The sequence below is a fragment of the Zingiber officinale genome, chromosome 9B (genome assembly GCF_018446385.1).
Source record: "Zingiber officinale cultivar Zhangliang chromosome 9B, Zo_v1.1, whole genome shotgun sequence".
NCBI classification, from domain to species: domain Eukaryota; kingdom Viridiplantae; phylum Streptophyta; class Magnoliopsida; order Zingiberales; family Zingiberaceae; genus Zingiber; species Zingiber officinale.
This window is the reverse complement of record NC_056003.1, coordinates 2,989,958-3,005,189: the sequence shown is the minus strand read 5'-3', so window position 1 is coordinate 3,005,189 and position 15,232 is coordinate 2,989,958. Positions and strand designations below refer to the sequence as shown.

Sequence of the window (15,232 nt, the reverse complement as noted above, 5' to 3'; positions counted from 1 at the left end):
GTAAAATGTTATTCATCCATGCAAAGAGGGAAGAAAGAAAAGAGGGAAGAAAGAAAAATAAACAAAAAGTTACATCCATAGGAAAAAGGAAGGAGAAGAGAGGAAAATGATTGAGAAAAAAAATATATAAAAAGTTAAATTTATCAGGAGGGTAGAATGAGAAATGCATTTGAAAAGATAATTTTTTTTTTTGTTTTTTTGATAAATATCAAAATAGTATGTATTTTTTGATCAATTTAAAAAGTTAGATGTGCTAATTACCGACTGTTTATTCAAGATACTTAGTATAAAAAAATATATATAATATTAAATTACCCTTGGACACAATACGACGGTAAAAGATTGGACCATTAATCCATTCAACAATATTCGATTCTCTTGCAGAGTTATATTCTTAGTTTTTTAAGAATACAAGGATCAATTGTAAAGGTAAGCATTTTTTATGAATTTATTTGATTTTTTTAATAATATATTAAGTTTACATGAAAAATCTATAAAAAAATGTATATTTTAGTGGAAGAGAAAAGGAAGGGGAAGAAAAATAACATAATAAGGCACATTCCTCACTATATACGGTTTACCTGACCATATCTGGCGAAGAACAGTCCACTAATTTAGGGGTGTTTAGTTGATGAATTTAAAAATGAGAGAATAAAATGATAGTAAAAAATAGTATTTAGATTATGGATTTGGGAATAATAATTTGGGAATGATTATTAGATTTATGAGAATCAATCAAACCCATATAACTAGGTGGAGTTCATTTTCATTCTCATTCCACTATACTATCAAATCCATATTTATAATCATACCTATCATTTAACCAAACGTCACCTAAATATAAATACACCTAAATATAAGTATTCCTATGGGTTCGTTCTCATAGCTAGCACAATTCATTCATGTAACAATATTATTGTTAATAGGCCTAAGCTTAATTTTCAATGAGGGTGGAATATTCTGTTGATTGCTTCACTCCATATTCTTGCATGTATTGTTATTGGGTAAATCTCACGAGATTATCCGAGATGATAAGTGGTAGTTACGTTTGCAATTGAAAATACGGGGTCGAACCATAAGGATATCTTAACATAAATCTCTAGACCCTGTGTATCTCACCCCACCCACCACTTGTTTTCTCGGTTATCATGATTTATCTCTTTCGTAATAACTTTGGGTTGAGTACGACGGAAGCCCTGGAGCAAACGATTTTACCTTTTTACAGCAGATGTATTGTTATTGGGTAAAATCCTCCATGATTTATCATCCTTCTGGACAATAGGACTATCTGGAGGGACCCTCGAAGTGGCCATTTCACCTGCCAAGTACTTCTGTGGGGCATTAGAAGGAAATTACACTCCTATCTTCGTCTGTGCATGCTCGGTGAGGTCGAAGGTGTAAGAGGACAGAAACAAATGCCAAAGCCTCAAAAGGGCCAATAGGATATTGCAAAGTTGGCCTTGGAAGACTATAGACAAATCCAGAGCTTACGTGAGGTCAACAAACAATGTATATACAAGCTCAAATGAGTTCGACAATGTCGATGGTCAGTTCGAACTCAAGCAATGAGTTCTTCCTCTTCCACACTCCCTATATCTGCCCAAACATGTAGTAACTGAATGGCAATAGACATCTGTTTTTCATAGCATTTCTCAGGGTTCCCACAGCTGCCAGTCAATTAACAGAATGAAAGGAAGACAGCACAAAAACATTTTAAAAATGGTATCAAATTGCTACACTGCACGTCTAAACTGATTTGTTTTCCCCTCTTCTTTTAATTGTCACGGTGACAACTTCACAGCTCATCATGCTCACCTGAGTCTTTGGCTTCAGCTTCCTTGTGCAAACTAGCAACCACTTCATCGAGTGGAGGATCACCAGCTCTTCGATATAGCTGTTCCCCAACCTTCATCTCATATGCTTCTGGCTGGCTCAAAACAAATTCTTTCAACTAGAAAAAAGGGACCAGCAGAAATCAGTCAATGATGGTACAACTCAAAAAAGAAATGAAACAAAAATATTCATAATCTTAAAAACTCTTATCATGAAAAAAAGGAATAGAGATGGCATTCACCAATTCAAAACCAACCTAAGCATACTGAACCAGTCCAGGTTTCTAATATTTTTTTCATGCTTAAGTCTTGCTTAATTAGTATAAGCAAATAAAGAAGTTGAGAGAGGCATTCACCTCTTCCAAATCTTGGCCTCTTTCCATTGTAAACATGATGGTATTGCGGTCAACAGCCATAAACTTGACCTCCACAGCTCCAGTTCTCAGAACCTTGCTCCATCTCATAGCAATTACTGGCACCTCATCCTGAATGATTTATAAATTGATCAGTACTGAAAAACCATAAAGATGGCTGTTTTGAGTATAAATAGAACTGAACCATAAATATGGATGTTTTGAGTATGATCAGGGGATGAACATAAATATGAAACAACAATTATAAATTGGTTATATATCATTCAGGTGAATTTAAACTGAAGGTCTTCTTCTTGGCACTGATGATTATACAGTTCATATTTATCAGGAGTCAAAGAGCAAATACCATGGCAAGATACAAATAACATCAATAAACTTTCTTGTATATCAGAATCACTAGAGCACACCTACACTGATGCACAATTTTGATCAATATGAAAGTTCTACCTGACAAAATTTATGAGGTTGAAAACTTCTGCTAGATATTATGAAAGCATGTTAAGGAGAAAATGGGATAGGAGCACCAGTTTCTTCCATAATATCAAAATTGAACAAAAAAAGGAAAAAGTCAAAACAGTAGGCACAATTTTGAGGGCAGTATTGTTGGGCCACACAGGAACGAATTTTGATAACTTCCACAATCATTTTCAAGGCATTTACTGTGAATATCAGAGACCAAGATTAAAGCCAAACTGGGCAATTCTCTTGGACCATCGTACAAAGGAACTTAATTTTGGTTGCTGTTACTGTGAATTTCAGAGACCAAGATTAAAGCCAAACTGGACAATTCTCTTGGACCATCCTCCAATGGAACTTAATTTTGATTGCTGTTGACTGGGACTAAGGAATCCATCCATGATACGAGTCATGAGAGAACAGATGGATCCATCCTCTTCGACCAACTTATTGGGATACAATGGGTGCAAACTTAGTATTGACGATACAGCATGACTGAATTGGATATGTTTCGATGAAGCTTTCATATCCCTCATCCAAAAAATTGAAGGATCCAAGATATCTGAATTTCGTGCAATTATCTTAATGGTTAGCCCAAAACATTCTAAGGTGTTCCAAAACCAAACAACAATTGTAATCCATCAACTTGTTCTACCATCTAAGTGTGTCTTCATAAGTAGATGATCTAGATATGTTTGTTGCTTGACTGTGCCACACAAAACCATCTGCTCCTGTAAAGACACGCACTAAGGCATAGCTATGATCAGACTCGACTTGAAAGCATTCAACAATATTGACTGGGACTTCCTCCTAGAACAATATTGGAAGATCAAGGGGTGATGTATTTGTTCACTTCATGCAGCAGGTAAACATACATTGCATCAAAAAAAAAAAAAAATCAGATTTAAACAAACATGGAATCCACAGATGAGATCACCATCTTCTAGCCACAACAGAATATATCTCACGTCAGGTTGATGTTGTCCCCATCCCCTTCCTAGTAATGAGCTTCCCCAGACAAACAAGGGTTTCGGCAAGATGGTCGATGTAAAGACGAAAATGAGTATGATGAACAATAAAATGAAAGTCTATTAACTTGCTCTCAACCATGTAGTGGAAGATGATAAGCCTTGATCGACACGAATGTGTGCCACAATGACAAAATCAGGAATAAGAGGAGAGAAAATCGTGCACTAAAATGAACAAGGGGAATTGAGTTCATTATGTAACATCTAGTATCCAACTAGGGCGTGGTGAAATATAGTTTGATTTGTCTACTAATGCATTCGTCAAGTTGGCTTGCGCAGGAGAGAGGCAGCGACAGTATTCGATATCTAAACACTGATTCAGTCATTCAGATACCTGCCTAGGTCGGAACTAAGCATAACTGAACCAAAGATCTCAAGGAAAATCACCTTAAATGGCTAATTTTTCTGTGAAAAATAGAAAATAAAGGTAAAAGAATGTCGACTCATGGGCTTAATTGGTGGTACCGAGGAGCGGGGAACGCCCGGCCGGAGCTTGACGAAGCCAAGGGAAGGGCCGGTGTGGCGCTTCATTATCTCCGCCTGGATCTCTGAGGGGCTCATTCTGGAGAAGTCCGGCGGCGGCTGGAGGTCGGCCTTGGTCGTCCTCTTCTGGCCCCATCGCTTCCAATCCTCGTCCTCCTCGTCGTCCACCACGTCGTCGAGGTCATCAGGGATGCTCACCTTCTTCTTCCCACCCTCCGCATATCCCAGCAACAGAGACAAACACAGAAAGACGAGGAGAAGGAGGAGGAGGCGGAGGCGGCGAGCTCGAAGGGTGAGCGCGAGAGGCCGGTTCGTCCCCATTGATCCGAAAGCACCAACATTGAACGGGAAGGCGAAGGCGAGGATACCTTTTATGGGCTACTCTTCGAACATGGAACCTTAATCATAATTTCGACGTCATAAACCGCAGTGGCTATTCCGCTATTGTGCGAGACGAACGAGGGTAAATTAGTCATATGCCAAATGTCGACGGTTTTCCCAAGTTGGGGTTTTGGGCATTGTCCTGATTGGGGCGGTTTCAGGCTTCGCTTCCTTCTAGGGTTTCCCCGTGCGCGTGGGAAAGGCTGCGATTCAGAGACTTTTGCATCAATTTTCGAGGAGATTCCATCGGATTCGGCGACATGACTTCGTTTCTTTCTGTCGATTGCTGAAAAGATGTTTGCTGGAGCTTGAATCCGCGCTGAGTTTTGTAGTTGTTCCCGAATGTCTATTCGAAATCCGTCGATCTAGGGTACGTTTCGCTCCTTTTCCGGCATTGTTCTGATCTAGGGTTGCAATTTGCTTTGAGCAGTACGAACTGAATGTCGGTTTCCTGTTGGATGTGATTCTCGTAGGTTTCTTTGGCTTCGACTGCATTTGAGATCCTTTTAATAGGATTGGAAATTTGGGGTTCTCCGTTGCTTAGTTCCTCTAGAGCTTCTTCTTATTCAAAATTTTCATTCAACCGATTCTGATATTTGATTTGCAAGATTGCTGTTCCATTTTGGAAAAAATGATTCGGGGAGCCTTTTTTGCTGCAATGCCGTTCAGAACTTGAGTGTTCATCGTATTTCTGCCCGTAACTTTCTTTAGCAAGGGTATTCCTCTCCCCTTCATTGGTAATAAGTTGAGATTTTGGCTTCACTAACTTAATCTGATGCTTGTTCCCTAGTTCACTACTTTGGAGTTAAGTGTTTTGTAAAGATGAACCTGGAAAATGATAACCTCTCTAGGTGTGTCAGACATCCGGCTCAGCTCTTCATTGGGTTCTGTCCGACTTGCTTGGTTGAGAGGTTGTCAAATGTAGGAACTGCTGAACAGAGTGTGGAAGAGCCTAGAGACACACAGAGTGAAATAGTTGAGATCCCAGGGGTAGTTCCTGATGTCAAGAGTAAAACTAGTGAAATCAGGACTAGAAAGACTCTCCAATATTTGTTTCAACTGGGCGATGATTTGGATGTTGACGGAACTATACGTCGTGTGCCAGACAAAACTTTGCCATCGACTTCAAATGCTTGTGAATTTGAAATTTGCACTGATGATGGCAATTGCTCTAAGGATGCTAACGTCAAAATCAGCTCTTGTGGAGGAACTAAGATGATGGAGAATGATGCCAATTCTTATGAAGGGATTACTATTAGTGCTTATATTGCCAAAGAGATCAGTGACTCCGAAAAGAGGAAGCAAAAGAATGGAGGTGTAACTCTTTGGCTCAAATTGATATCTGCAAAGAAGGGATTTTCATGGAGAACAAGGAGCATTTCAAAGAAGGAAGAAATGCCCGATGGTAAAACTAGTTGTGTGTCTGAGGATAATCAGTCAGAAAGCAATCTTAACTTACGGCAATCTTGTGACTGGATGTTATGTCATAATTCGAGCAGGAACTCCTGGGACCCTCCTAGACATTCATGGGATGGTTCAATGGTGAGCAGGGCGTTGGCATGTTCATTTTCTTGCCGTGAAGAACGGGACCATGATTTGACAAGAATTAAGAGAGACATGCATGGTGAAACCACTGGAAAATGCAACCAAACTATTGGTGGCATTGGCAGATGCAAAGTTACTACTAATGTGGCTACGGCTGATGAGAAATCCATTTCCTCTGATGGCATCATACAAACTCTTTCTGTTGAGAGACTTTATGAAGCATCTCAACCAGGGGACGACGTCTCAAGAATTAGAGGGAAAAAGTCTCGCCGATTGAGCAAGGTTTGGGATTGGAATATAGGTAATTCTTTCCGGGACTTGGTAAAAAAGCGTGATCATATATTGGAGAGGTCTGCATCAGAGACCTGGTATGGACGTAAGAGTACTAACGTGGAAAGCATGGAAAATAGTGGTGTATTGCAAAATAGTGGTTCTGGTGGTTCTTTTAGAGTGAATCATAGTATATGTCGAAGTATGAATGCCGCTAATGCTGATATGAAGTCTGAACGGCGAATGAAAAATGAATTCAAGCTTGGCCGTAGCCGAAGTGTCCATTATTCTTCTCCAGGTAACCTTGACTATGGACTCCTACGCTTCTACCTCACTCCACTGAGAAGCAGTAGAAGAAGTACGAGTAAGGTTAGGAGAAAAAACACACATTATTTTGGGAGAGGCATCTTTGGTTTGTCTTAAGGGTCATCTTGAAGTTTCTCGACTGGAAATTTCTAGTCATGACTCCAGACTAAATGATATCAGCAAGTGAAGAAGACATTTTAGTGGATTTTCTTCCTCTGGATCATCACTTTGGGGGAAATGTCTGTTGGAAGCAGCATTCCACAGTTAGCAATGAAGAGAAAAAGTGCAACGGTGTCTGCACAACTCTATTGCAGCTTCCTTGTGTAAGTTCAGCTGCATTCTATTTCGATTTGATTTAGTTGATACACATTAGATCGCTAGAATGCCAAATAACACATTACTGTCGTAATCAGTGTTGTTAATAAAGCAGAGTTGCTGTTAAGCTGTAATATTTTGTGCTTCAAGGAGATTATAGTGTTGAAAAATAGTTTTCTATCATTGCTTGTGCGCTTACTATCCTTATTGCAGTCCACATTGATCTCCTTTTATATAATGCTAACAACACCATTTGGTTCGTAAGTGCTAGTGAAAGTTTCAAAATCAGATTGAACTTGCCAATCTCTTTTTTTTGTTGCACTCCATGACCTTTCTCATATGGCAATTAAGCTTCGTTTTAGCAGTTTTAACTTAGATCTTCATACTACATGTAATTCAGAATATGATGCTGAGGCTAGCATATTGTTGAATGTCGATAGCTCTCTGTTCATAAATATGCCAAGTCTTATACTCATCCTTGTTGGCCAGACCTTAACAAGTTTCTTTTTTTTTTCACAAAGCAATTGATGAAAACAAAACTTTTAATACGGTTTTCTTAAATTGAGAGGCCTTTATTTTTTCTGTGACCATAATTTAAAGGTACCAAAAGGGTAATTGGTGAACCAATGAGTCAGCTGTTCCAGAAGACTGCAATTAATTGGTTCTAGGAATTGACTTAAAGTTCTTAACGGGACGTGGCCTTGAGCTTGTCAATTTCTATATTATCTTTTCAATCTAGAAAAAAAAAACTTGACTGCAATTAAATGGTTCTAGGAATTGACTTAAAGTTCTTATCGGGACGTGGCCTTGAGCTTGTAAATTGATAAATAGGTTTTTTTTAATGACGTCTCTATTCTTTAAGTTTGACATCAGATATTTAATTTATACTGGAATTTTTTATTGACTACCAATATAAATTAGATATTTAATTTATACTGATTCGTCTCCATCTCATTAAAATTTTTCCTATCAATATAAATTAGAAAATATTCATAGTGGACGATCCGTTATTAACGGAAATTATTTTATTAATTTATCAAAATTGAAATTTAATTATTAAATATCTGAAAAATTGAGAAGATATTCTGCCGGCACTGTATCAACCAGGCTATATCTATTCAACTCGTATCCTTGGATACTCACACTCAAATCCTTGCTCCGTCTTCTTACCATTCCCCAAGCTTCTTGGAATGGTGAACATCCATGATCCAACTCTTTATTCAATTTAAGAAAATGTTTAAGGATAATCTCATATTTTTAGTATTGTGAAAGTATTCGCACTTATCTCTTAGTCATTATACCTTCAGAGTTAATGACGTGTCAATTTTAAATTAATCAGGTGGCTAAAATTATTTTTTTTTTAAAAAATTGATTTTGAAGTAAATATATCGCATGATCCTTGGTATATTAGCATAAATAATATTAGAATAACTTAGGGTGTTCTTTAAGTTAACGTATCTAGAAAAGAGAAATAGCAAATCAGAAAGTGCAAATACATAGAACTCATGTAATTTTTGAAGATGCTTCCTTTCATGGATCAAATGAACTGACAACAGAATTCACGTTACGGCTGTAGATGATTGGATTTCTGTTTAAGATTATTGATCATGCACTTGTGGATTTAGTTATAGATTTGTAGTTGTTTGGGCACCAGAATCAATTTAAATTTTATCCAAGTATAATTGTATGATAACAGTCAGGACTGTAATTTTTCTTTGGATGAAATTAGGTAAATACATCAAAGATCAAGAAGTAAGTTTGTCATCATCAATGTGTCTTATAATCTTCAAAATAAAAAATTATATGTTTTAAAAAAATATAAACTTTTAAACTGGAAACTGTTTTTGGTACACATGAATGAATAGGATAGAATAGAATAGAATGGAAATTTGAATAAGAATGAGAATAGATTAGAGAGAAACTTAGTTGGATTATGAAATAAAATGAAAACATAAAGAATCATAATAAATGCTTTTAATATTAGAAGCAGTTGAATCTGAAATGAATCATTCCATTTCAGAATTGTTTTCTGCTTACCCAACAGAGCCTGGGAGGAAACATTCTAAAAGCCATACAGGACCAATGTAATTGTTTGATACAGCACTTGTAATCCAATGTAATTTGCTAAACACCTTCCAAGTCTGATTACATGGTTCCTTACAGAGTCGAGAGTTTCTGGTATTCCAACCAACGAATAATATTATCTACAAAAGAATCACATTTCTATACCACTAGTACACCAGTCAACTCTCAATATTTCCTCTGTCCCCCAAGAATTGTATAATATAGCTCCACCATGTCTTCCGTCAATGTTAGATATCATTTTCCTCTGAACCACACTGGATCATTGCTGCTTGGTATTATTCTCACGGGAATGCTCACGGATGGCATAACATCATGATTAGTGGTCTCCACAATAGAACTCTGGCCTATTTCATCTGTAAAATGAAGATTGAATGCCTCATCGTTATCAGAGTTGTTGATGTACATTGTCTTGAACATGGAGTTAGGGGCTTCCCACTCATCGTCGGCAGCAACATCAGACTTTGCTTGCTCCTCGCTTCTTTCAGATCCATTATCATGGTGGAAATTCAGGTGTTGCTCACCAAAGGTTGGGGGCTCCATAAAACTTGTCTGTGGAACGGATAACTGAGGGCCAGATCGATTCCACCAATGGTTCATATTGTGAGGCTCCAAAACTGGGTGTCGAAGATCATAGTCCTCCCTGAATAAAGGTCTGGATGTAGAGGCCTCCATATGACTTTGGAGTCTATCTGAGAATTGAGATTGCCAGGCTGTATCTACAATTTCACTTAATTGTTTATTCTGCAGTGACCACATAGAATCTGATGGTCTGGCTATCTCTTCTTTGGCAGATGGATGGAAGTCAGTCGAAATGCTAGCTGGATTGAGCAAGATGGTTGTGTAATACCAATCCAGGATATACGGATGAGTCCTTTGACTAGGATTCATTGACAACAAATAATCAAGGTTGTGACGAGGAGACATTCCCTGGGTGTTTTGCTGCACTTCCCTTGAGAGGAATCTCTGTGTTAGTTCACGTTTGTCGTTCCATCTGAACATGGAGTCCCATGGATGATCTGATGTGTTATCCTGAATAGCTCGGGAGTAGGCAAGGTGGGTCTGCCTTTCCCTAAATTTGTGAAGATTGGACAGGAATTGATGGCCATGCATGTCAGGTTCCCAATATGGATAGGTGCTCTTGAAGCTGCAGAAGAACATGAATTAAATGTAGATAAAGAAATGAGATGAATGTTTGCTGTATCACAGAGTAAGGCATCGTTGCAACAACCTCTCAACAGTATCTGAAAATGCTTGTAATGATAGCATGGATATGAAATGAAGTTGAATAGGAAAACTGAATGAAAAGGAATCACAAATGGATGTTTATTTCCATTTCCATATTTGGTTTCATAAGTAATGAATTAATAATTATTTGTGATCTAGTTCAATTCAGTCTGTGTGGAATAGGTAAGTCAGCCACACAAAGTTGGAAGGGAAAATTGTTGGTATCAAGCCTTTACTCTTTGTCAAATAAAAACAATGTCATTTGATAAGATAAGGTTTTAGGTAATAGAAGCAAGGTATATGAATGAAAGGTGTCCTGATGATTTCAGGTATTAGAAGTCTCGATGGTCATTCTCCTACTCTCAGGATGAACAAATTACCTTCAACCTCAATCAACTGGCAACCTAACAAGGGAACAAAATCCCAAAGGAACACTGATTTAATTCTTCCTCTAATTCTACAACATCAAACATGTCATACGATATTTAGAATTCTACAACACATTATGTTTCTCCAATGAACATCTTTGTGAAATAGAAGTAAACTTGAGTAGATGATAGTTTAATTCTGTCCCACACGATAAGAAGTTCTTGGAAAGGACATATTAGATAACAAGTCATACCCTCAGGAAAACGTACCTCAAAAATGACTTTTCCATTTTGCCCTGAGAACTCTTATCTTGCTCTGCATTAGAAGGTGAAGCATAATTCCTGTTTCCGTGGTTTTGGAAGTCAAACGAACTAAAGCTGCATGTAGATAAAAGAAAAAATAAAGTTCATGAGCAAGCACTATAACCTTTAATGAAAAAATAATAGACATCAGTACAATGACTAACCTGCATACATCACCAACTCCATGAACATACACCGTGAAATTTGAAATAAATTGCAAAATGTCATCAACATGCTGCGTCTCAGTAAAAAATACATGTATATATTTAATAAGTTGCATATGATCTTATAATGCAAGTGATGAATGTCAAGCCAAATTTTACCTTCGGCACAACAAATATGAGCAAATAAGGAGTAACGAAAATGGATGCCATCTCTTCCAGTAGCATCATCCCAGTGTACTGCACTAGAAGGAACCAAATAAGAAAACTTTTCAATGCTCCAATCAGAAACTTAAAGCAGCTAAGATTTAAAGAAATTCAAATGTTCTATACGCATTGTTATTAGTAAACTAGTCCATTTATGCACATGCATATGCAGCAGTTCACCGCACCTAATAGACGCCACACACTATCATCGTATATCAGTTCCTGATATGGTCTCAGATGAGAAATTATATAATCCGCAATATAGATGGAGACCGCATATGTTTTTAATCATAGATTCCCTCACACAATCAAAGGAAAGTTAGAGCTTGAGTCAACTAATATTGTCAAACTAAAAATTAAAGTCCATCTCTGCCTGCAATCAACAAAAGATGTCACTCATGACCTTTCTTTTCATCTCCTATATTCTCTCCTGCTATAGCAAACAAGAAGTTCATCATTGATGCTAACAATTTTACGTATCAATTTTTAAGGAGGCTTAGGTACCTGTTCTTAAAATGTCTTGAAATCTTTAGTTTTTAATTGCATGTGATCATTTATAATGATATATATAAAAACTATTCTGTATATGGTTGTGATGTTTCATTGATTAGCCTTTTCAAAATTATCACTTTCTAAAAATGTAACTATATTTTAATAGCAGCCTACTGTTAATGGAAAGATCAATTGCTTCAGACATTGGTTTATAATATTTGAAAAGCTAATATAATTCTGAAACAAATTCATGTAACACAAAACTAATAATATATCAGATAGCATCTTAGCCACTCATAGGCAGTGAACACATGGGAGCTGTAGCTTAAAAAGAATTTCTTTGTGCTCCAGCACTTGCAGAACATAGAAAATATATGCTAAAGAAATTCAACCTATTGTAATGAACAATGATGCAAATCTGTTGCCCTGTTAATAATGAACAACGAATGAAAATCTGTTGCATCACTATATGATCAGATGCATAACATAAATCAATTAGATCACAATCAAATGCACAACTATGCATTCATTTGTGTCAAGTTTAGCCTCAGCAAGACAGGTTAGCAGGTATAGTTCAAACACCCTCCAAATTAAGGAATGTGCAGATCAACCAAAAACCAATATCTAATTAGAGTTGTAGATGAGACTTTTTTTTTTTGTAAGTATCAATGTTTGGAACCATTAACAAATGCAGAAATTAACCCCAAATGCAAAATGTTTTAGTTATCGAACTCGTGCATGTTTCCATTTTAAATTTTCTGTATTAATGAGAAGGAGAATCATATATGAAGAAAATAACAACTGTTTGATACTTAGAACACCTGCTTGTAGTCAACTATAATTCTGAAGATAAAAAAGCCATTTCTATCACAACTTTATTGATTAGTATAAAAGGAAATAACAAAGAATATAGTTCAAGAAATAAGGGTGCACAAGTATGATACCTGAAACAGGGTTTCAAATTCTGCACGAACAGCATCACTATTTTCTCTTCCACGCCACTTCTTGGGCATATAATGTGTGTTTTGGACGACAAGAGACATTGCACCTTCTGGGTCACGAGCTTGAAGTTCATCTGTTATAACAGCTCGACTGATGGCAGTGACAGTTCCAAAAACAGCAGCATACCAAAACAAATTGCGACCAAATATCTGAAATCACATTTAAGCACAAATCAAACTCTCATAATTGACTTGAAATTCATAGTAAAGAGCACAAGATAGATAACTTACTTGACCCTCAAGTAGAGATTCATCCAAGAAAGCAATTATAATTAGAATTGCAGCAAAGCCTCCAGACACGAAAGAAACAAATTTGGCTAATATGGAAATTAGAGGGGATGGAAACTGTTTTAAATAATTTGAAGCATCTACCACACTGTTGTTTAATCGATGCATAAACAAATGATCCACCTGAAAAGTTGTTCAAATAGTCATTGCAAAGAAAATGAAATCATTGTAGGCAATTGTAGCACATTAGGACTGCAGCATACAATGCAAATAAGTTTTCCGATGATCTAATTTAGTTGGTGAGACCTTTTATCTTCAAGCCATCTATGGGTTAGTATGATGAAGGAAATTCAAGCCATCTAATCATATGACTTACAAGTAATTTCTTGTTAATAAGAGTGCCAAAAGGTTTGTCCTTACTGAGAACTATAAACCCTTTACTGTAGGCTTTAGACAGTTTGGAGTCCAGACTTGCACAATCTGATCAAAGACATAAAGGTGGTGCCAACCAATATCAAATATGATAAATACAACATCAACAGATTATCAAAAATGACAAACCGTCATGAATAATGACAAATTTTCTTATATATCTTGCTTATATAAAAGGGTATTCTTGACTTTAGATAGGCTCTGGTAAGATTAGAACATTTATCCGTGACTCTGCTAGGTCGATATTTTCCAAAAGCCAGCCAAGTAAATCAATTCACCCTGGATTGTCACAATTCTGGTGTATGAGTTCATTTGTGCTGGTAAAAGATCCATTTCTTGGGGATTTATTCTCCTAGTCCAACCATCGATTTGATTTGACTCTTATAACTGCCCATGGAAACAAGAATTAGAGAAGCAAAAGATGAGTTCCGATATGCTCAAGCAGACGATCCTTGACAAACAATGATTTCTGCAATTGAGATCCTACCCCTTTTTTGTCGTATTGGATAGCACTTTTAGATAAATAATCATAGATTATAAGATATTTTACCTAATTGCATGAGATAATGGATTTTGATGTGATGTGTTGGTAAATCCAGTTGACAAAAAAAGATGATTAGATGTTTATCTTGTAAAGTGGAGAAGATGACAAGCTGGGGATGTGGTTTGGAAGTTAACGGTGCGAAGACTCCACGCGGTCCTGCAATATAAAAGCATTAGTGTCGGGCCAAGAAAAGGTTTCCGGCGTTGGTCCTCCGATGCTTAAGTCAGTTTCCAATGATGTGAAGAATAGTAAGAATGCTGAAACAAAGAGCGTGTTGAATAATACAGTTGTGCATACCTCCGCCTGTAGATGGGAACCCCCCCTTTTATAGTGTCACTAGTGTCCACGCATGCATCTCAAAGCATGGTCCCTTTTCCCAAAATGTCCTAGGAAAAGACAAGACAAAAAGTATCTCACACCTTTTATTAAGTGAGCATGCAAATCCTATAGGAAACTTCTAAAGTACGATTTGTCTGCGGAACATGCTCTATTGTCAATGGTACAAACCTCCAAAAGGGTATGAGGAAATATGTAGATGGGTCCCCCTGTAGGCCGATCGACGTCAGCTCGGCCAGGGCACCCCAGCTCGATCGTACTAAACAAAGTAATCTCCCCCCGCTCGACTTTCACCGTTGCCGGAGGGCCGTCTTTTACCCACGCACCGCTCACTCAGCACGGACGGCGGTTGGGGAATGCATTGTCTATTTCTCTTAGTTTTGTGCTATCTGATTGGCCTTGCTCATCCGTTCGGTCATGTCGTCCGTCGGGCCATAATTGGTCCACTCGGCCGAAATTGGCACCTTCCTTGACTTTGACTTCCATGTCAACTGGTCTTCCTTGCTTTGACCTATCTTTGGTGGGTCCCTCTTTATCACCGTATTACAAGTCTTTCCCTCAAATCTAGTCGAAGGAGGTTGCAAGTCTGACTGACAGTTAGTGTGGTCTGGAATTCTTTTCTTCCCCACCGTGTATCCTAGGGTTTTGAGCCGCTGCTCGACTATTGTCGTTGATGTTCTTTCGGCTCGCTTTGGCGTCCCAAGTTTAAAGTCGCTGCCCAGCTATGTCACTAGGCTATTTTATAAAAAGATATCTTGCCTCCGACCGACTGTATTGGGGTTTAGAACCGCCACTCGACTATACTGTTCACTAGCACAAGAGTTTATAGCCGTCACTCAACTATGCTATTCACTGGCACAA

The 15,232-nt window shown here is 37.6% G+C and overlaps 3 protein-coding genes across 4 annotated transcripts in view; 1 reads left to right on the top strand and 2 right to left on the bottom strand.

Moving 5' to 3' along the window:
• Nucleotides 1–1,593: 1,593 nt before the first annotated feature.
• LOC122023705 lies at nucleotides 1,594–4,545 on the bottom strand. Its single transcript, XM_042581976.1, has 3 exons — nucleotides 4,156–4,545; nucleotides 2,189–2,317; nucleotides 1,594–1,951 (listed from the first exon to the last, which is right to left on the bottom strand). The coding sequence occupies exons 1-3, from the start codon at nucleotides 4,492–4,494 to the stop codon at nucleotides 1,796–1,798; spliced, it is 624 nt and encodes a 207-aa protein (XP_042437910.1). The 5' UTR covers nucleotides 4,495–4,545; the 3' UTR covers nucleotides 1,594–1,795.
• A 135-nt stretch (nucleotides 4,546–4,680) lies between these two features.
• On the top strand, nucleotides 4,681–7,173 carry LOC122024075. Its single transcript, XM_042582609.1, has 3 exons — nucleotides 4,681–4,924; nucleotides 5,028–5,270; nucleotides 5,345–7,173. Exon 3 carries the CDS (start codon nucleotides 5,377–5,379, stop codon nucleotides 6,790–6,792), a length of 1,416 nt encoding a protein of 471 aa, XP_042438543.1. The 5' UTR covers nucleotides 4,681–4,924; nucleotides 5,028–5,270; nucleotides 5,345–5,376; the 3' UTR covers nucleotides 6,793–7,173.
• A 1,769-nt stretch (nucleotides 7,174–8,942) lies between these two features.
• Nucleotides 8,943–15,232, bottom strand: part of LOC122023820 (autophagy-related protein 9-like) — a 28,666-nt gene continuing 22,376 nt past the window's right edge. For both annotated transcript variants that reach the window (XM_042582187.1, XM_042582188.1), the window contains 6 exons: nucleotides 13,063–13,242; nucleotides 12,775–12,981; nucleotides 11,294–11,371; nucleotides 11,135–11,205; nucleotides 10,938–11,045; nucleotides 8,943–10,219 (listed from right to left, as the gene is read on the bottom strand). In XM_042582187.1, coding sequence (XP_042438121.1) covers nucleotides 9,310–10,219; nucleotides 10,938–11,045; nucleotides 11,135–11,205; nucleotides 11,294–11,371; nucleotides 12,775–12,981; nucleotides 13,063–13,242 — 1,554 coding nt within the window. In that variant the 3' untranslated portion in view covers nucleotides 8,943–9,309. The remainder of the gene's footprint in view (nucleotides 10,220–10,937; nucleotides 11,046–11,134; nucleotides 11,206–11,293; nucleotides 11,372–12,774; nucleotides 12,982–13,062; nucleotides 13,243–15,232) is intronic.